The following is an 18859-nucleotide window of genomic DNA, read 5'->3' on the forward strand; positions in this document are numbered from 1 at the left end:
TTTAAAAATTTTTTTTTTTTTTTTTTTTTTTTTTTTGTTCTGGGGATCAAACTCAAGACCTTGCACTTGCTAGGCAGGAGTAGCACCATTGAACTAAATCCCTGATTCTAGAAATTATCATTCTTAAGTATAGCAGACATAAATGGTCTTGAGGTTTACATTCTGAGCAGGAGTTAGAAGTTTGCTGTTGATAGTTGTAATCTATAAAATGTTAAAAATGCTATACCAGGTTTCTGTGTATTGAGAAATAGAAACTGATGGTTCTTACAGTGAGAGGGTAAATGGCATTTTGAATTTGGAGGAGGATGAGGAAGGGAAAAGGATTTAAGGTTCACTGAAAGAGTTATTCACATTAGGTGATTTGTTTTTGCAGGTGAGAATATTGAAGTTATAAGAAGAGAAAAAGTATTTCAGAATGGAGAGAGGAATTAATGTGGGCATTTGTTATTGACATCTCCAGTAGAGATAGGCTATTCCATCTTTGAGGTGAAGAACAATTTCTGGGAGGGAATACTTAATAAACATTCAGTGATATGTCATTCCATTCAAGTTTTGGAGGGGACTGAAATGTGCCTCCATTTGATAAAATCATGGATGAGGGAAAATATGAAGTGATAGAGCTAGGAGAGAATCACAGGAAAAGACGAGTCAGTTTTTTCATGGTATCACACCTCTTCATGGGTTTTATGCTGAAAGCTTTTCCATAGAAGGAATTTTTATGTACATAGGTAAATTTACTGGTATGCTTTTGGAGAAATAAAGTTAGAACCAGGACTTGAACTAATTATTAGTGTTCATATAATGTGCCAAGGTTAAATTCTTTATTGTTATTGATTCTTTTCACAAATCTTCTTTGAATAATTTAGGCAGCACAATTGAATATTGGTTTCTTATTTTTTTTCTTAAAGCAGAATATATAAGCATATTTTGATGGAAAGATATAAGTGTTTTGAAAGTGGAAATTAAATATATGTGAATATAAGAGAGTTTTTCTTTCCTTTTGTCAAAAATGCTGATTTGGCCCTTTTGCACTATACTCCCATCTTTGTGTGGTTGTTAAATTCTGTTGCTTTTTCCCATCTGAAGGAAATGCATCTTTGACACTTCTCATGACCTGAGTCACGATGCTGAAATAGAGCCAAAAAATATTCTTAACAGTCATGGGTAATAAGAAGGAAGGCTTCCATTGGGGTGGGCTAGGGAGGGACAACTGGACGAGCAGAAGGCTGTGGGGAGAAGAGAGTCTTTGCTATTTTGGTTTATATCTATTTGCTGATTAGGAAAGCTGCTTACACTTTACTGCTATACTTGTTCTTCTGCAGAAAATACCTTGGTTTTAATATTTAATTATTCCTAAAGTGCAGTGTTCAATGTAATTGAAAAAGACAAGTCTTCAAATGTTACATCATTTTTGAGTTTTCCATGTCCTAAGAAAATACACTTTATATATTGCAATTAATTAAATACGTCCGCTTATTAGAGTTTTTAAAAGTTTCTAAACCAACTCTCCATACTGCTACATGTTCTCCTGTTTAACAAAGTTTTATTTGTTGAATCAGGCAGATAGGATTCTACATTTTTTGAACAGCAGAATGCTTCTGTTAGGTCTGCTGGTATGGTACAAAATTTATTAGGAGATAAGCATCAGAGAGTTGTGTATAGAGTACTGTTAAAAATAATTTTCATGAGAAGTTATACTTTGGGCAGCCCATTTTATCCCATATTTGGGCTAAGGGACATTAGATTATGCTCTTTTAATTCTGAATTTTTTCAGTAGGGTTAAAGTCTTCATTTAGTTCCACCACTGTATTTGAGCTTCTTTCAGAGGAGTTGGGAATGTGTTTCAATTTGATAGTTTGTATAGTAAGGTAAAAAAGGACCACCATCTTTTTATTATTTTTTATTTATACAACGAATTTGCTTTGTCCCCTCTAGTGTTAAATAGACTATCATCTATTCATATGTATTTATTTATCTAAGGATAGTCTGTTAATAGTTTTTATTTTTCATTGTTGAAAGTGTATAAAACTATAATCCTAATACTTAAAATGAGTTATAATTGATAAAACTTTAAAATATCAAGAACATTAGCTCCTAATAAATTTTATTCATCCTAGAACTGTGGAATACTGTTAAGAATAATAAAGTAATGAACTTCATAGTTTTAGGGATATTTTATTCATTCAGTTTATAAATTGGGTTGACTGTGAGTCAGATTGAATTGTATAATATTATTTAGGTAGATTTTTTGTATTTCACTAGAAGTATTTTTAGCTACTTCTGTTACTTTTCCTCCTTTGCATTTTAAATCTTGTGAACATTGTCTTTAACTCTTGATTTATCTCCTTTTCTCAGTTTTTCCACATAACGATTTGACACTCTATATTCTAGTTACATTAGTGTCTTTTTGGAGAAGTATGCACTAAACTTTTTCTACTTAGGATTTTAGCAATAGTAATTATTTCTTTATGATTTTTACTTTTTATGAATGAATTTTCTGAATTCTTAAAGTTTATTTTAGCTTTAAAAAAAAGGAAAATACTAGTTCAAGGACCCGAGTTCGATCCTTGGTATCAAAAGAAAAAAAGGAAAATACTTAAAATTACATATTATGGTAGCCTCCACATTAAGAATAATAATGAACAGGTAGGAATGTAGTAAGAATAGAAAAGGAAAACCTCTTAGCAAATGATTCATTAAATTATATAGAGAGTAAATATAGCCATACATAATTAGTTAATAATTAATACAGTATCATTCCCTTTGAAGTACAGTTTTAATTCTGATAACATTTAATAAACAATAGTACAAAATGTTATGTAGGCTTTGTTGTTGTAAGAATTAATTATAGTATTAGTAACCTCAGTTCTTATCTTGAAAAAAATTGGATTCCTGTTTTAAAGACCATTTTGTGGCAGTTTCTTTTACTTTTCTACATTTTCACTCTTGTCTAAAGTACCAGGAGTGGTGTATATGGTGACTTGGTCTGTTTACTTGGAAAAAGCAACAAGTGTTTTTCTTTGAAATGCATAAAATTCTGTAATCTTATTAAATTATCATTTGTTGCCTCCAAAAAAAATGTAAGAAAAATCATGTCAGAATTATTCTTGAACATTTTGTCTTTAATAACATTTCCTAAATTGTTAGTTGTGTTAACAGTCTTTTAAAATATATCTGTTTGTGTATCTGACTACACATAAAATTCATTTTCTTTTAATTGTGTGTTCTATTCTCCTTGGCTTCTGTGAACAAGCATTGCTTCCGCCCCGCTTGGTATGTGGGTCAGAAGGCACTGTTTCTCACCAGGGCGCTGCTGTTTCCTTTTCCTACTTCAGTAGATTACAGATTATACTGGAACATGCCTGAGAAAAGGTCAAATAGGAGGGTGAAAGTCCTGGAACTGCAGCTGGGAAGCTTGTCATTCTCATCTAGGAAAGGGGAAGGGAAAGGCAGAGAGAGGCTCCCATTCCCAACAAGTAGGAATTCTCATTTGCATAGGATGCTATTTGTATATTCTGAAAGGATTTGACTTTGATTAAGTAATTATTGAGAGTTAGGTTGAAAAAGCTTTAATATTAAATTAGATGGGAAGCAAGACCTAAGCAGTTTTTTTAACTTTTCGGAGTCCACATATTCAGTGATTATTTCAAAATGGGCTTCCATTGTACTCCTTTGAAAGAGTCAAGAAGTCAACTTCTCAACCAATGAATTAATGTAAACTTCTTAGTAAATTTTGGATTTGCATCCCTCTCGATTCTACAGCAGGATATTAAAAGCAAAGTGAATGTTTTGGTCTTCAATGGAAAGCAAAATGCGTACAAAAAACTCCACAGAACTCTACTCAAGTTTTTCTTTAGGAAAGATACGATGTGGGGAACAGAACATCTTTATGACATTTTAGAATAGGGAAAACACTGGAAAGAGGACAAAGATAACAAAAATTGGGGGAATAGGGTCATTTCTGCAGATTTGTCTTTTCTGGGGTGCCAGGGATCACAATTGACATCAAGTTTTGGTGTTACTTTCTATTGTAAGAGTTCAGAACAAGCCAGGGACACTGACCGGGAGTTTTATATCCTATAACTACAGTGGGAAATGTGTGGAGAGATGCTGAGGACAGAATTTGACACAATCAGAAGATTTCAGTATACTGAGTTTTATGTCGGTTTCTATCATCACCCTTGAAAATTCATGTGCTTGAGTGAATAAAGTTTGAGTCCACGATAAGAATGGATAAAGTCAGAGGAGAGGGCGACCTGGTAACAGCAGGCTCCCAGAGGGCACCAATAACACCGCCTCCTTTCCTTTTGCTCTTTTGCAAATGAATCAGTACCTGTTTATCTCCAAGTCCCAAAGGACAAGGAAAGGACAGTGCTTCTTTATCCTCCAAATGCTTATTTTGGTGGAAATTATTGGAGTTCTTAGTTTTTCACACATTCCTTTCTTAAAGAAACTTCCTTTGACCCCCTCATTGATGACAATCTGTAACTTGTGCTTCTAGAAGCCTGTAAAATTTTTTCTTTGACTTTTTGATCTGTAACTGTTATCCTTTGAGTGCTTAATATGTTTTGAGGAGATAATATTCCCTTTGGTTCACAATGTAAAGTAGTGAAGTATTTTAGAGGTTGAAAGAAAGCATATGATTTCATCCTAACTTATTTTTGTCTTGTTTGCATTGATGAAAAATACATATATATGCACAGTACACAGATACTAACTTTAAGATTTAGTGTAATCTTAAATGTTCGACAATTTCAGGGTCTTGCTTACTGTAGAAATTTCTTGCAGTTGGCAGTTTGCCACATTCACATGTTCTCAAATCATTGCATTCAGAAGCTAAGAATACCAACCTGGCAGCTTCTGCACAGAGGGTAAAGATAAAAAAGAAAGGAGTCTAGCTTTCCAGCCACATTACCTGGGAGTTGCTGCTGATGTCTTTTCCACAAATGTCCGACTTTGTCAAAGCCCAGTAAATCTTGGAAAGTTTATTTTCCTTGTAGCATCTGTGTTTTATAATGGGTCTTTTAATTTGTTTTTACTTTGTCTGCAGGGATTTCTTTTGTCCGGAGTTTTCAGACTCTGTCTTTTTTTCTTTTCTTTTTTTCCTGTGGAAGTGAGTCTGTTAATGATGAGTGGTTTGGGAATATGCCTCTGTGCAAAGCTGACCTGACAAGCTGTTCCTCTACTGCAGCAACGAAGCCTATTGTTATTTTCTCTGTTCACTTTTATCTTCAACTCATTTATCCTTTGTGTTTTTATAGTAGAAAATGTCTGGAAAAATGTAATTTTGGACAGTGCATAAATAAGGTGGCATTTTGAAGTTAACAAAACTTTTAGTAAACAAACCATATCATGTCAGTCTCACATATGCAGACTGTGATACATGTGGCGGTTTGACAGCACCAGTTGCACAGAGTACCAGGTACCTGCAGTTATTCCTTATCCCAGAGGTGGCAGGGGTGAAAAAAGAGTATCTGGGGCTGTTTTCTCAATTCTGTTTACAGTGGTGCAAACTCATTCACAGTAAACATAGAAAGTCTGGCTGAACCCCACAGTGAACTATCCTGGCTTCGTACTTTATATTTTAACATTGAAAACAGTAACAACAGTAAACACACAACTGAAAACAGCAAAAACAAAAACTATCGTAGATTTAATTACGAAGTGATGTTTTAAAAATTCTTATTTTTCTATTCTCAAATAGGATTTCTGTTTTAATTTATTAAGAAACCATCTTATTGGAACTTGGGATTTTTGCCCCGGAGAAGCCTATCTATGGTGGGACTGGTAACCCGCTAAAGGATCAAAGCTGTAGTGGATTTGGATAAAAACCCTAAAGCCTGAAGGCTTATGCAAGTTTATCTATATACAGTAAGCCCAAAAAAACTGGGATGAGAGTCTTAGAAGAGCTTATTTTCTCATGAGATTTTTGAGACTTCCTCTGTCTGGTTGTGCCAGAAACACTGTGAGAATATCCATTCTCATGGCATTTGTCACTTGCAGGTCTTGTCCCAACTGGAATTTGGAAGTAAAATGGTCTGTGAAATATTTTATGTATCTTAAGGTTTCATGAAGCCCACTAAAAGGCAATTAAACAACCTCTGCTCTTTTCATTGTGCTCATATGGTAATGAAAAAGAACAGTATAGATAGGTTAGTGAAGGTGACACAGTTATGTAATGACTACACAGATCTCAGAAAATTTTCACTTTGTTATTATTGCCAAATATATTCCTTAGAGGCTGCACAAAGAAAAATGATTGGGAAAAGCTTAATCCACATCCAAGATGGATACTACGAGTTTCTTTCTGATGAAGCTTATTCTGTGAGGTTTAAAGTAGGTTGAAACATCCTGACATGGAAAGTTAGGCTTGGTTTAGCCAGAGAAAAACATCTAAATATCTGTTTTTAAAGGTATCTAGTTGAGTCTCCTTGGCCTAATCACCTTGAGACCAAGCGGGGCAGTGAAAGCCACAGACCCATGTCATTTGACCATCTTGTGAGGTACCAAACCTATTTTTTTTTTGGTATCATTCACAGGGATACATTTTTCTTTACCTTCTGTGTGTCAGAAAAATATATTCCCTTCATTCATTCATGAAACACTTATTGAACTATATTGATTGTAACGTGTTAGCTATTGAGCTTTCTTATCTGAGCTAGTACCCTAATTTTACTAACTCCTGATGTTTTTCATACATTTCTCCTTTTTCCAATCCTCCATGTTCTATTAGAAAAGCAAAACAAGAAAAACATAGAATCACTCCTTTATACTCAAAATTTAAATATTTTTATCTCGCTTTTTAAATTGTTCTTTTGTGGGGGGGTACCAGGTATCAAACTCAGGACCTTTCACTTACAAGGCAGGTGGCAGAACCACTGAGCTAAGTCCCCAGCCCTTTAAATTATTCTTTGAAACAATAAAAGTGACTCCTTTCTTTTTGTTCCTGAAACATTTTTCAGATATCTTTGTGTGTATATTTTTCATATTTTGTTAATACGTGTTTTTGTACCACCTTGTATGAACTCTTTCAAAATCTTTTGGACTTACTTGCAGTGTCTTATCTTGTTAATGGCTTTTCTTTGGTCTCAGTCTTTAAGTCTTTATTCCTTGTCATTAGCTTGATCATTTTAAAGTCCCTTTCCTTAGCCTTTACATTTGACTTCCTCTTAATTGAAATTACCCTACTGAAAACTCACTCTAACCCTACCAAAGGTTTGCCTCACTGAGCTTCATCCTTAGTGACTGTTCTATTAATGTCCTTATTTTTTTAGTTTAAATTTATTTTGGGCTGGGGATTTAGCTTAGTGGTGCTGTGCTTGCCTCATAAGCACAAGGTCCTGAGTTCAATCCCTGGCACCCCCCCATTTAAACTTATTTTTAATTGATATAAAATGAAAATTATACATTTATATGGGATACTATGTTATTTCTTCTAGCTTGGGACATGCAAAGTTCATTATTGTTTTCTGTGGTCATCCAGCTGTCCATTAGCACACCAGGGCATTTTATTTATTTAACTATAACTTAGTGCCCATTTGACAAGCTCTCCCCATTCCTCCTGCCCTGTATGCTCCTCAGCTTTTAGTAATGACCTTTCTACTCACTACCATGCTCCACTCCACTTCTACTAGATCAACTTTTTAGATTTTACATGTGAATGAGATCATGGCATTATTTCAGTGCCTGGCATATTTCACTTAATGCAATGATCTTGAGTTACGTCCAAGTTGTTGCAAATGACAGGATTTCGTTCTTTTTTATGGCTAAATTGTATTCCATTGTGTTGATGTACTATATTTTCTTTATCCTTTCCTCAGTTAATGGACACTTAGATTGTTTCCATTTATGGCCATTGTAAATTCTGCAGCAATAAACATGAGAGCCAAGATGTTTCTTTGGCATATTGATTTCATTTCCTTTGGATATGTACCCAATAGTGGGATTGCTAGATCATGTAGTCCATTTTTAATTAAAATAACTATTAGCAAATATTTGTAGTAAGTGCATAATGTTTACATTCATCTTATGGAGTAGCTGAATGTACTTATCTTGATTTCTTTATATTCTCCTTCCCCTCTCCTACCTTTTCCCTTCCCCCATCTCTGGATTTCTTCCCCCCATTTTCTTTTTGATTCATGTTTACATTTTTAATTTTTTGAAAAATGTCTGGTACTATTTTCTATAATGGCTATAATAATTTAGATTCCTACCAGCAATGTGCAGGCTCCTTTCCTCCACGTTCTCACCAGTGTAATTCTCTTTTGCTGTTTTTGTTCAATATGACTTTGGCTCTTTGGTATTTTTTGTGTTTCTATACCAATATTAGGATTGCTTTTTCTAGCTGTATGAAGGATGTCATTGATAATTTGATTGGGATTGCATTGAATCTGTAGGTCACTTACAAACCTGAATATAAACATGAAATCTACACAACTTACCTTACAATCAGATATTTTGGGTTCTAGACAGACTAGATCATATATACAGACTACACGAGTAGACTATACATACTTGTGTGATGCTTTAGAATACAAAGCAGTTTGAGAAGGATAGGTCTCAAGTTCATTATATGCTGTTCTGAAGTTGTCCTGTATCCTAGTGAGCCCTTTCCATCATGGCTAGCTAAGCCACAACATTTGGAATTTCTCATTTCACCTTATTTTTTATACCACTGATTTTATTTTATTTTTTATCCTGCACTGGGGGTCAAACCCAGGACTTTGTCCATGCTAGGCAAGTCCTTTATCAATGAGCTGCATCCCTAACCCTACAGATATTATTTATAAAGTTCATTAACATCATCATTTGTAGTCCTCTATTGCTGATAGACATCATAATTTTATTCCTCTATCTCAATGGAAAGGCCTTGTAAAATGGAAATATTTTAGTGATTGTATTATAACCCTCACTTCTGCTCACATGACAACATCCCTTTACATCCTTTCCCTTCATATTCTACTCTAGTCTAACTAGGTTGGGTCCCCATGTGGTCTTTGAGCCTGTTTCCAAATAATTGTTCCCACATATATTTATCTTTAGTTCTATACAGTTAGCACTTAAGCATTCCTGTTTCATGCACGTTAAACTGTAGGCTTCGTGATAAGTGGAACTACAGTTCCTCACAGCATGTAACCTTAGGCTGTAGCACTCAACAAACATTTGTTTACTAGCTGTGAAATGTATCTGATGTGCAGTTGTTGGATTTTATTAGCTTATGACCTATTTAACATTGAACCCTCTGTTAACATAGTTGTCTAAAGGTGAATATTACAACTATTTTCATTTACCTTGGCCTTGAGAGTGTGATTATAAGCAACTTTGAATAACTTAACTATAAAAAGTTTTTCCTTTATTCCACCACAGAATCTTCTAATGGAATTCCCATTCATCTCTTCCATAAGGTTCTACATTTTATAATTGTAATATTATCTAATTTACTAAACAGCCTAGAGCATCTTTCTTATATTTTAAATTCTGTCTATTTTAATCCTAGCAGTAGGTTTAAATCACGTTTGTTAACTTTAGTATATATTCTGTTTGTTGTTGTTGTTGTTTGGTACCGGGGATCGAATAGGATCCTTGTGCTTGCGAGGCAGGCGGTGGAACCACTGAGCTAAATCCCTGGCCCTTTAGTGTACATTCTGTATTAGAAATTGGTGATTAGGGATATAAGAATTTATTTATTTACATGAATTTCTTGTGTTCTTATTTTGCAAAAAAGACACCTATCAGCATTTAACTTGTTTATTCCATCAAGTATTATAAGAAGATAGAGTTGTGCCCAAGGAAAGAGTAACATTTGGTCAAGTCATTATCCTACTTCTGAAGGCACCATCATCATATTAGGCATTTTAAAAAAGAATGAGACTCTAGCTTTTAATTGTCGTCAGCAATACCATTAGATACTGTTTGGTGGAACCATGCTGATTTAAAAGTGAATGTCTTTCAGAAGTCAGATACCAATTATGACTTCATTTGGTACCCATGTAAACTTTTTTGTGGGTTTTTTTTTTTGAGATAAGATCTTGCCATGTAGTTGAGGCTGGCCTTGAACTCACTATGTAGCCCAGGCTGGCTTCAAACTCATGGTGATCCTCCCTCCTGCCTCAACTTCCCAAGTGCTGGGATAACAGTCATGTGCCATTAGGCCTGGCTCCCCATTTAAATTTGTTCCTTTAATTCAAGTTAGTATAAAAATCTATATGTGTATGTTTACTTTACATATGTAAAAATGCTGTTAATTGATAATAATATAAATGGGGTAGGTAATTTTTATCAAAAGGCAAGGACAGTTATTTGAAATTACCAGGTGAAAAGTTTGTTTCCTTTGTGAAATAAAAATGTTATCAGATTATAAATACTGGACTCATTTTGTAATATGGATAATGATGTAAACTTCATAAAGTTTCTCTGAGAGTCCATGAATTAGACTCATTAGAAAGCTATAGAATCAAGAAAACACAGTGTTGGTGAAAGAATAGACACAAATCAATAGAATCTAAAAATAGGTTCACACAAAAATAGAGAATGGATTTTTTACAAAGGTGGGAAAGCAGTTAGTAGAGAAATGATAACTACTTTAAAAGTGGCAGTAGAAATATTGGACAGCTAAAAACAACAAAAAAGGGAAGTTCTACATCTATATTCAAAACAGTGAACACAGCGAATCTCAGCCAGTCATCACATATACACAAATGAAGTAAAAATAAATGACTTATTCTTCCCTTGTCTGTCTAAAAATGTGTTAGAAATTCTCGCAATTAGGTGATAGAAGAAATAGAAGTCATTCATACTGAAAAAGAAGTAAAGCCATCTCCTTTTTGAAGATGACATAATCTCTTATATAGAAAATCTAGTGGAACCCACCAAAAGTTAGTAGAGCTAAGAAACAAGTTCAGTGAAGGTGTAGGATGTAAGATCAATTTACAGAAGTTACTGTATTTCCAAACCCTAGTAGTTAACAATCTGAAAAGTGAAATAAGGAAATAATTCATTTTCTACATTTCATTAAAAGTGTAAACTTCAAACCAGGTGGGGTGGCGCACGCTTTTAATCCCAGCAGTCAGAAGGCTGAAGTTCGAGACCAGCCTGGGCTACATAGTAAGTTCCAGGTCAGTCTCAACTATGTAGTGAGACCATCTCAAAAAAAAAAAAGTATAAACTTCTAGGTAATAAATTAATCCAAGAAGCGGAGTATGGTGTGTCAGCACATAGTCTGAGATGCTTAGGGGGCTGAGGCAGGGGTTGCTTCAGTCCAGGAGTTGTTCATTGCCAGTCCTGGCAGCACAAGATTTGTAGCTTATAAGAAAGAAGTTGTGACTTGAAAATGCAAAACAACATTGAAGCAAGTTACACAATACCTAAGAAAGTGGAAAGGAATCCCAACTTCTTGGATGAGAAGAGAATACTATTTTTTATTAGTAGATGCTTACAGTACATAATTATTACAGTCATCATAGGGAGTTGGCACATGTACATAATACATCTTAATTCCTTTTTTCTATCCCCTATCCTTATCCACGCTCCCTGCTCCTTCCAAGTCTTGAACACCCTCCCCATTTGTAAATGATCTAGTGTCATCATTTTCCCCTTTCAATTCTTTTTCTCCTCCCCTCTATCTCCCTTCCCTCCATCTCTTATTCTCATCAATTTGAAAAAGATCTCCATATTCCTTGTTTATCTTCTACTTTGCTCTTTCTCTCTCCACACACACACACATCTCTCTCTCTCTCTCTCTCTCTCTCTCTCTCTCTCTCTCTCTCTTTCTCATATAAGAGAAACCATGTGATATTTAAGCTTGTTCGTCTGACTTATTTCACCTAATATGGTCTCAAGTTGCATCCATTTACCTATGAATGCCTCAGGTTTATCTTTCTTGATGGCAGAATAATGCTCCATTGTGTACAAATACCACATTTTCTTTATTCATCTGTTGATGAGCATATAGGCTAATTTTCAAGTTTTAGCTGTTATACATTGTGCTGCTATAAACATGGGTTTGCATGTCTGTAACATGAGAAGATTTACTATTGTTCAGATTGGAATAGTTGCCTGTTGCAAGTTCCAGGACCCAATTGGTCCCCAGAACAGTGCTCAAGTCCCTTAGTTAAAATGGTGTAGTATTTACATATAGTCTGTGCATATCTTCTCATAAACTCATCTCTGAATTACTTAGAAGACCTACTACAATATAAATACTGTGTAAATAGTTGTAATACTTTATCATTTGGGGAATAATGACAAGAAAGGGGTGCTCAGTATAGGACCACCCATCATAAGCCTTTGAACAACATAGTTGCCTAACAATATTCAAACAATGCTGCAGAGAAGCCGAGGATCTATAAAATTGTAGGAGGCTGTAACAGGATATGCCTACACATTGCTTCACATAGATTCAGAGTGGTGCTCAATGTATGGCAAATTCAAGATTTTCTTCCTGGATGTTGCTTTTGCTTTTTTCCTCAAAAAATTTTTCAATCCATGGGTGTGGAATTGAGTCCATGGATGTAGAATCTATAGATGGGAAGGTCTGGCTGTCTTTCCTACATTGACCTACAAATTCAGCTTACTCCCTATCACACACGTATGTGACCTTTAGCCCTAGAAATTCACAAAGTGTAGGCAAGAGAATTACATTTTGTTGGGTGCAGTGATCTAAGAAGGGCAGTACATCTCATTGTGTATAGAAAGACAGGGAATTCATTTGCCATCCCCTAAGATTGTAATCTCTGCAGTTTGATTTGTTCCCATCCCATGTAACTTAATTCTTCTATGAATTCTACCTTTGATACCTTTCTTCAGTTATTACTGGAGTCAGTGAAAGCTCTATCAGAGCTTGGGATGTTTCCTTCAGTGATGCTTTTCTTTGTTTTCTCATTGTAGGGAAACTGAACAGTCAAGACTCTTACAATAATTTTACCAACAACAACCCTGGCAATCCCCGCCTCTCTCCTCTCCCCAGCTTGATGGTTGTGATGCCGCTGGCACAGATCAAGCAGCCAATGACATTGGGGACCATCACCAAACGGACAGGGTAAGGCCCCCAGCTCAATGCTACTTCACAGCTGTTTCAGAGGGTTGAAAGAATAAAAATAAAACATACTTTTTCTTTGTGTGGTTTTGATTATGTTCTGCATTTCCAGCCCATGTGAGCTGTCATGGCAGCAGATGAAGTACAGAGTATAGGATGTGCACAAACATCCTCACACACATCCATGTACACACACAGCCATGGAAAAAACAAAGTGGTGACAAGTTGTGAAAACGAGGATTGGGTAATAAAAACCAGACCCATCTTTACAGTCTTAACTTATTGCTTTATGGCACTGCCTTATACAGTTTAATTTTCTTTGTTTTTGAAGACATGATTGAGATTTAAAACTGTTCCCAGTTTTTGACATACCTGATAAGGAGAGCACATGCATCTATGTTTCTAGCACCATTTTTTTTTGGTACTGGGGAATTGAACTTGGGAACTTGTGCCTTGTGAGGCAGGCAGTGAAACCATTAATCTAAATCCCTGGCCCCTCTAGCACCTTTTGAAAATCATGTATATTGGAATTTAATTTACATATAATCTCTCAGTATCAAGACAGGGTGATGATACAGTTTTTAAAAGTTCTAAAATTGAGGCTTTTAGGTAGTTATTTAATCTCTTTGTGCTTATTTTAGCTATTTAAAGTGTTTATACCTGTTAGGAATATAAAATTATTTCTTTCGGTTTCTGGAAATAAACTCATATCTGTGATCTCATTAGGGATTCATTACATCATAACACTTAAAATGTATTTGGTACTTTAAAATAGGCAAATTACTGATTGTCCTCAGTGAGAAACTCTAAAATTAATCAGTTTGAAATGGAAAAAGTTCTATATTAAAATAAGCAGGTGTGTGGTGCATGCCTGTAATTCCCGCACTTGGGAGGCTGAGGCAGGAGGATCACTGAGAGTTCAAGGCCAGCCTGGGCTATATAGTGAGGCCTTGTCTCTCTCTCTCTCTCTCTCTCTCTCTCTCTCTCTCTCTCTTACACACACATACACACACACACACGTGAGAAGAAAACTGCTACTGCCCTCAAAGAGACCTCAGGATATTTCCAGTGAAAAGAACAGATTAAATTATTTTGCTGCTACATCAATATATCTTAATATTGTCTTGCTATTGTTAAAGGTGTAGAGAAGTAATTTCTGTGAGAAGTACTCAGTCTTTATAGGACTGAGTCCATTGGGCCACAGTATCACTGTAACAGAAATGGACCCTCATACTAGGTGTTGGGTGTAGTGATGTTAGCATAGAAAGTGATCTTATTGCTGTATGCAGAAATAAATTGGGTTTGTGTCATATTAAGGGAAACTAAAGGAAAGATTAGTTCAGGTTCATTTGGCCTATGTAGCTTTTCATTTAACTCGTTATGTTCAGTGAACGTATGCTTTTGAATAGAATTTTGACATGTTTGCTGTTTGTTTAACAGTTAACAGTAGTGGCTATGAATAGTCAAAAAATCTATACCCTTATTTTTATAGTTAACTTGTCTTTTCATGTTATGGTATTGCATTCTCTGGATCTAAAATCAAATACAAATGAGACTAAATACTAAATCAGAATTTTAAGGTTTTTTTTCACTTGCTGATATCAGCCAGGACATAATTGTGTCTTCTCAGTTCATCTCAACATTGCACAGTTCTACAAAATACTTAGGAATTTTTGCATGTCTTTCCTAGTCTAAGTGAGCGCACCTTCAGAGTACTAATTCTGCGTTCAGAATGAAGGGACTATAACCAGATAGTTTAAAAGTTTCCTGGAGACATGAAAGCATACTTTAATTTTGTTTCTAGTGTGTGTTTATTTGTTGTTGTTGTTGTTGTTTTAAACAGAGCTATGCTGTCTTGTAATGCAAAGATTTAGCTCTCTCTAATAATTTTTCCTAGTGGATGGCTCTGAGATTATGATGTACTTTTATGCATAAAGTGATGTTAGAATGTGACTTAAAATATTTGTGGGCAGGTTTGGGGAAGTATGTTTACTGTTGAATATATTAGAAATTTTCCATAAGAAGGAGAAAAAGTCTCTTACTCATTCCTTCTATCTTGCTACCCTCTTTTTCATTGCATTAAGATGATAGAACCAACCAAGACCTGGCATGTAAAGGTACAGGATCCCAGTAATGAATGTGACTGTACTGTCTACCTAGAATGTACCAATAAATTCAATTAAAAAAAAAGATAGATAGAACTGTTAAATCATCTGTTATTCTCCTGTGTTGCCAGAATTTATGAACTTAGATAAATTCTATTTTCTTTTCTTTTTAAAATCTTGCTAGAAGTTCTCAGATTTTTGGAGAATTCATACTGTGTTCCTTTATATATAATTTAATAATTACTAATGAATGAAGTATTATGAATTAAAGTGCTTTGAGATTAGAATTAGTGTAAGATATTTGTAATACATTATTGAGTAGGCTTTTTATATCAGTTTTCAAATTATATTATTTCTGTTAAGTTTTAAAATTCCTTTTATCAAGATGGGTATGGTGCTGGGCGTGGTGGCGCACGCCTATAATCCCAGCACTTGGAAGGTTGAGGCAGGAGGATTGCTGTGAGTTTGAGACCAGCCTGGGCTACATAGTGAGTTCCAGGTCAGTCTCAACTACATAGGGAGACCCTGTCTCAAAAAAACCCCCCCAAAAAAAAAGATGGGTGTAGTGGCACATGCCTGTGGATCCCAGTACTTGGAAGGCTGAGGCAGGAGGCTCACCATGAGTTTGAGGCCAGCCTGGGATACTTAGTGAGTTCAGGGCCAGCTTGAACTACAAAGTGAGGCCCTGTCTCAAAAAACAAAACAAAACAAAACAAATATTTCTTTTTAATTATGTTCTGTATTCTAATGCTCAGAGAGAATAATTCATACTTGTCATATTTGGCTTAAAATTTTTTGAAATAATTTCAGGCTTATAAAAATACTGCAAGACTAGCATAAAGAATTTCTGTATCCTGTCTCTTAGCAATTTTAGTTTAATTGCTGTGTTTTTCAGATTTTTCTCACTGTGTGTATGCACTAACATACTTTTCCTACTTATCTTGATATATGTTACAGACTTATTATCCCTTTTTTCCTGCATTCTTTAATGTATAATATCTGAAGGCAAGAATATTCTCTTACCTAACCACAGTAGAATTATCATGAGATCTTAAAATGAGTATTATTAGTTGGTTTTTAAATTAAAAATAATCGAATACTTTTTACAGAACTTCAGTGTCTACAAATTATGCATCCGACTGTTCTTTTTTTTCCCCTTCCCATTTATTCTTTTTATGATTTCCTAGCAATACAGAGTATAGTGACGATGAATTATTTGAAGATAGTGGTTATAATTTATATTTGACCACTGCTGGATTTCAAGACTTTGTGCATTTATGCCAACGCTGAAGTGTTTCAGATTCATATTTGACTTTACTTATCGTAGCTGCACAAAGGGTCTTCAGAATATGATTTTTGTTTTTTTGAAATTGCACTTCTTTTTTTATAGCAATAACCATGTTATACTTCTATAGCAGAGATTTCTAAGAATTACCTGGGATCCAGTATTCACATATCCAGATTGGGGTAGAAGCCTCAACTTAAACCTTCAGGGGACAAATGTGTGTTTACCATATTTAACATCTGTCTTCTTTTTACAAATATGTATCCCTGAAAGCCTGTGCAGCGTCAGAGACCATATGTCTCACTCCAAGACATCCAGTGAAACTCAAAATGGCAAAGGCAGATGTATTTACACCTTCTTGGTCAGTACCTCAAAGCAGCTCTTGGAGGAAAGAAGGCCTGTGCTGGCAGGAGCTGCTGTCCATGTCTGATGATGTGAATGGGTGAAGGCAAAGGAAGCGCTAGAAATTATGTGGCTTCAACAGTCACCCATTCAAATAGAATCCGTTACCAGTCAGAGGCAGTTGGATCAGCAAGCCCAGCTTACTACATTGTTGTGTTTTTATCATGCAGAAATATGGGTAGCTCTTCTTATTTATTTAAAGTGAAGTTTGGTCCTAAAGGATTGCTCTGTTTCTTGGACTTCAGGATTTTGTGGTAGGATTTTTTTTTTTCTGATACCAGGAATCGAACTCAGGTCCTTGTGCTTGCAAGGCAGGTGGCAGAACCACCAGGCTAAATCCCCAGCCCTTGTGGTAGGAATTTTTAAGCAGTATTTCATAGGTATTTGATTGGATTAATGAATCAAATGAGCAAAAAGTTTTTTGAAAATGCTTTTGACATAATAATGTACAGAACAAAAATTTTCATCAAGGTACTTACATTGTTTCAGATCTAAAATATTTTTATACACATTAGTTTTTAAACTTAATGTATTTTTGCAGTACATTCATTTTGTGGAATTGGTACACATACATATTGTATCATGATCATGTGTAATCTCCCTTTTCCTACTTCCTGTCCTCCTCCTCCTCTCCAAATCACCTTCCCTATCTCCAAAACACCTGTTTCCGACCATCTCTTCTTTCTTTTCCTTTTAAAATTATTTATGTTTTGCATTTCTTGTACAACAGATACCACTTATATTTAACTTTTATGTTGGATTTATTCACTTAGCATTATAGTTTCAAGACCCATTCACTTTCCTACACATGACTGGAATTTATCTTTCCTTATGGCTGAGTGGCGCTCCACTATTATATACTGTACACATTATTTTGTTGGCACAGCAGACAACAGTAAATGTCAGAAAGAGGTTGAAGTGTTTCATGGGAATAGAAAATATCAAAACTGAGAATTACAGTTATGTAATTGCTCATAACTAGTTGAACATTTTTGGAATTAAGCATACTATGATTTATTCTTTCATAGGTCCTCTTTTACTCAAATGTGTGTAGTTTCCCACTCCCTATTCCTCTCCTCACTTTTATATTTATTCATTTCTTTATGAGTAATTAGGAATAGGTGTTAGGAACCTTGGGCCCCATTCTGTAGAAATATAACAGACAGTACAGTAGAAAGACACTGAATTAAGAATGGGAATCAATAAACTCAGTTAAAGCTGGAAAAAAAAAAAGAATGGGAAGCCCTTGCTTCACCTCTTAATTCTGCCTCATAGGATCATTTGTGTCTTAAAAAAGTTTCTTCGTCTGAAATTTATCTATCCTTCCATCCTTCCCTTGCTCCCTTCTTCCCTCCTTCTTTCTCTTCCTTCCTCCTTTCATCCATCCATCATCTTTTGACCTTAGTATATATGGGTCCTCACCAGTTGTTTGATCCCATTGCCTCATTTCTAAGCCTCAGGCACTATTGAGCACCCCCTGAGCTAGGGCTGAACACAAGCCCTACTTTGCCTTTTTTTAGAAAAGGAAGCAATTAATAGCATTTGTTTGAATGTTTCCAGTTGATATTTACAAAGCAAATCTGTTATCAGATCTTGTTATGTAAGTAAATAATATTGACACATAAAAGCCTTGAAGAAGGTTCATTCCTTATTTTAATTCAATTAGGCTCTTCTTGGCTTATTTAACTGATAGCCCTAGTCCTTACAGGCAGAGTTTTAAAGAACCACCAGATAGACCAGCAGATGATAAATCCCACACCTCCCATCTCTGTCTTATGTAACTGTTAGTTCTTGATAGCTAAACTCTGAGTGTTTGGTTCCAGATAGAATATAATGGTCAATGTATTTTCATTAGAATACATATACTTATGTATACATTTATATCTATTATAGTTTGAGTTTCCAAGTTTTGTGCTCAGTAGAGTACTGAAACCATACCATAGTTTATTTTAATGTGAGTCTAGGGATTTTTAAAAATGAAATCTGCTATAGAAGTCAGTATTAGTATTAGAAGGCAACAAGCATGACATCCTG

The 18859-nt window shown here is 35.1% G+C and overlaps 1 protein-coding gene across 9 annotated transcripts in view; it reads left to right on the forward strand.

Moving 5' to 3' along the window:
* Positions 1-18859, forward strand: part of Bcas3 (BCAS3 microtubule associated cell migration factor) — a 530094-nt gene that overhangs the window by 204178 nt on the left and 307057 nt on the right. For all 9 annotated transcript variants that reach the window (XM_010626745.2, XM_010626749.2, XM_010626748.2 and 6 more), the window contains exon 16: positions 12886-13036. In XM_010626745.2, coding sequence (XP_010625047.1) covers positions 12886-13036 — 151 coding nt within the window. The remainder of the gene's footprint in view (positions 1-12885; positions 13037-18859) is intronic.

Source organism: Fukomys damarensis, unplaced genomic scaffold, assembly GCF_012274545.1.
Source record: "Fukomys damarensis isolate Sample0158 unplaced genomic scaffold, DMR_v1.0_HiC HiC_scaffold_13, whole genome shotgun sequence".
NCBI lineage: Eukaryota > Metazoa > Chordata > Mammalia > Rodentia > Bathyergidae > Fukomys > Fukomys damarensis.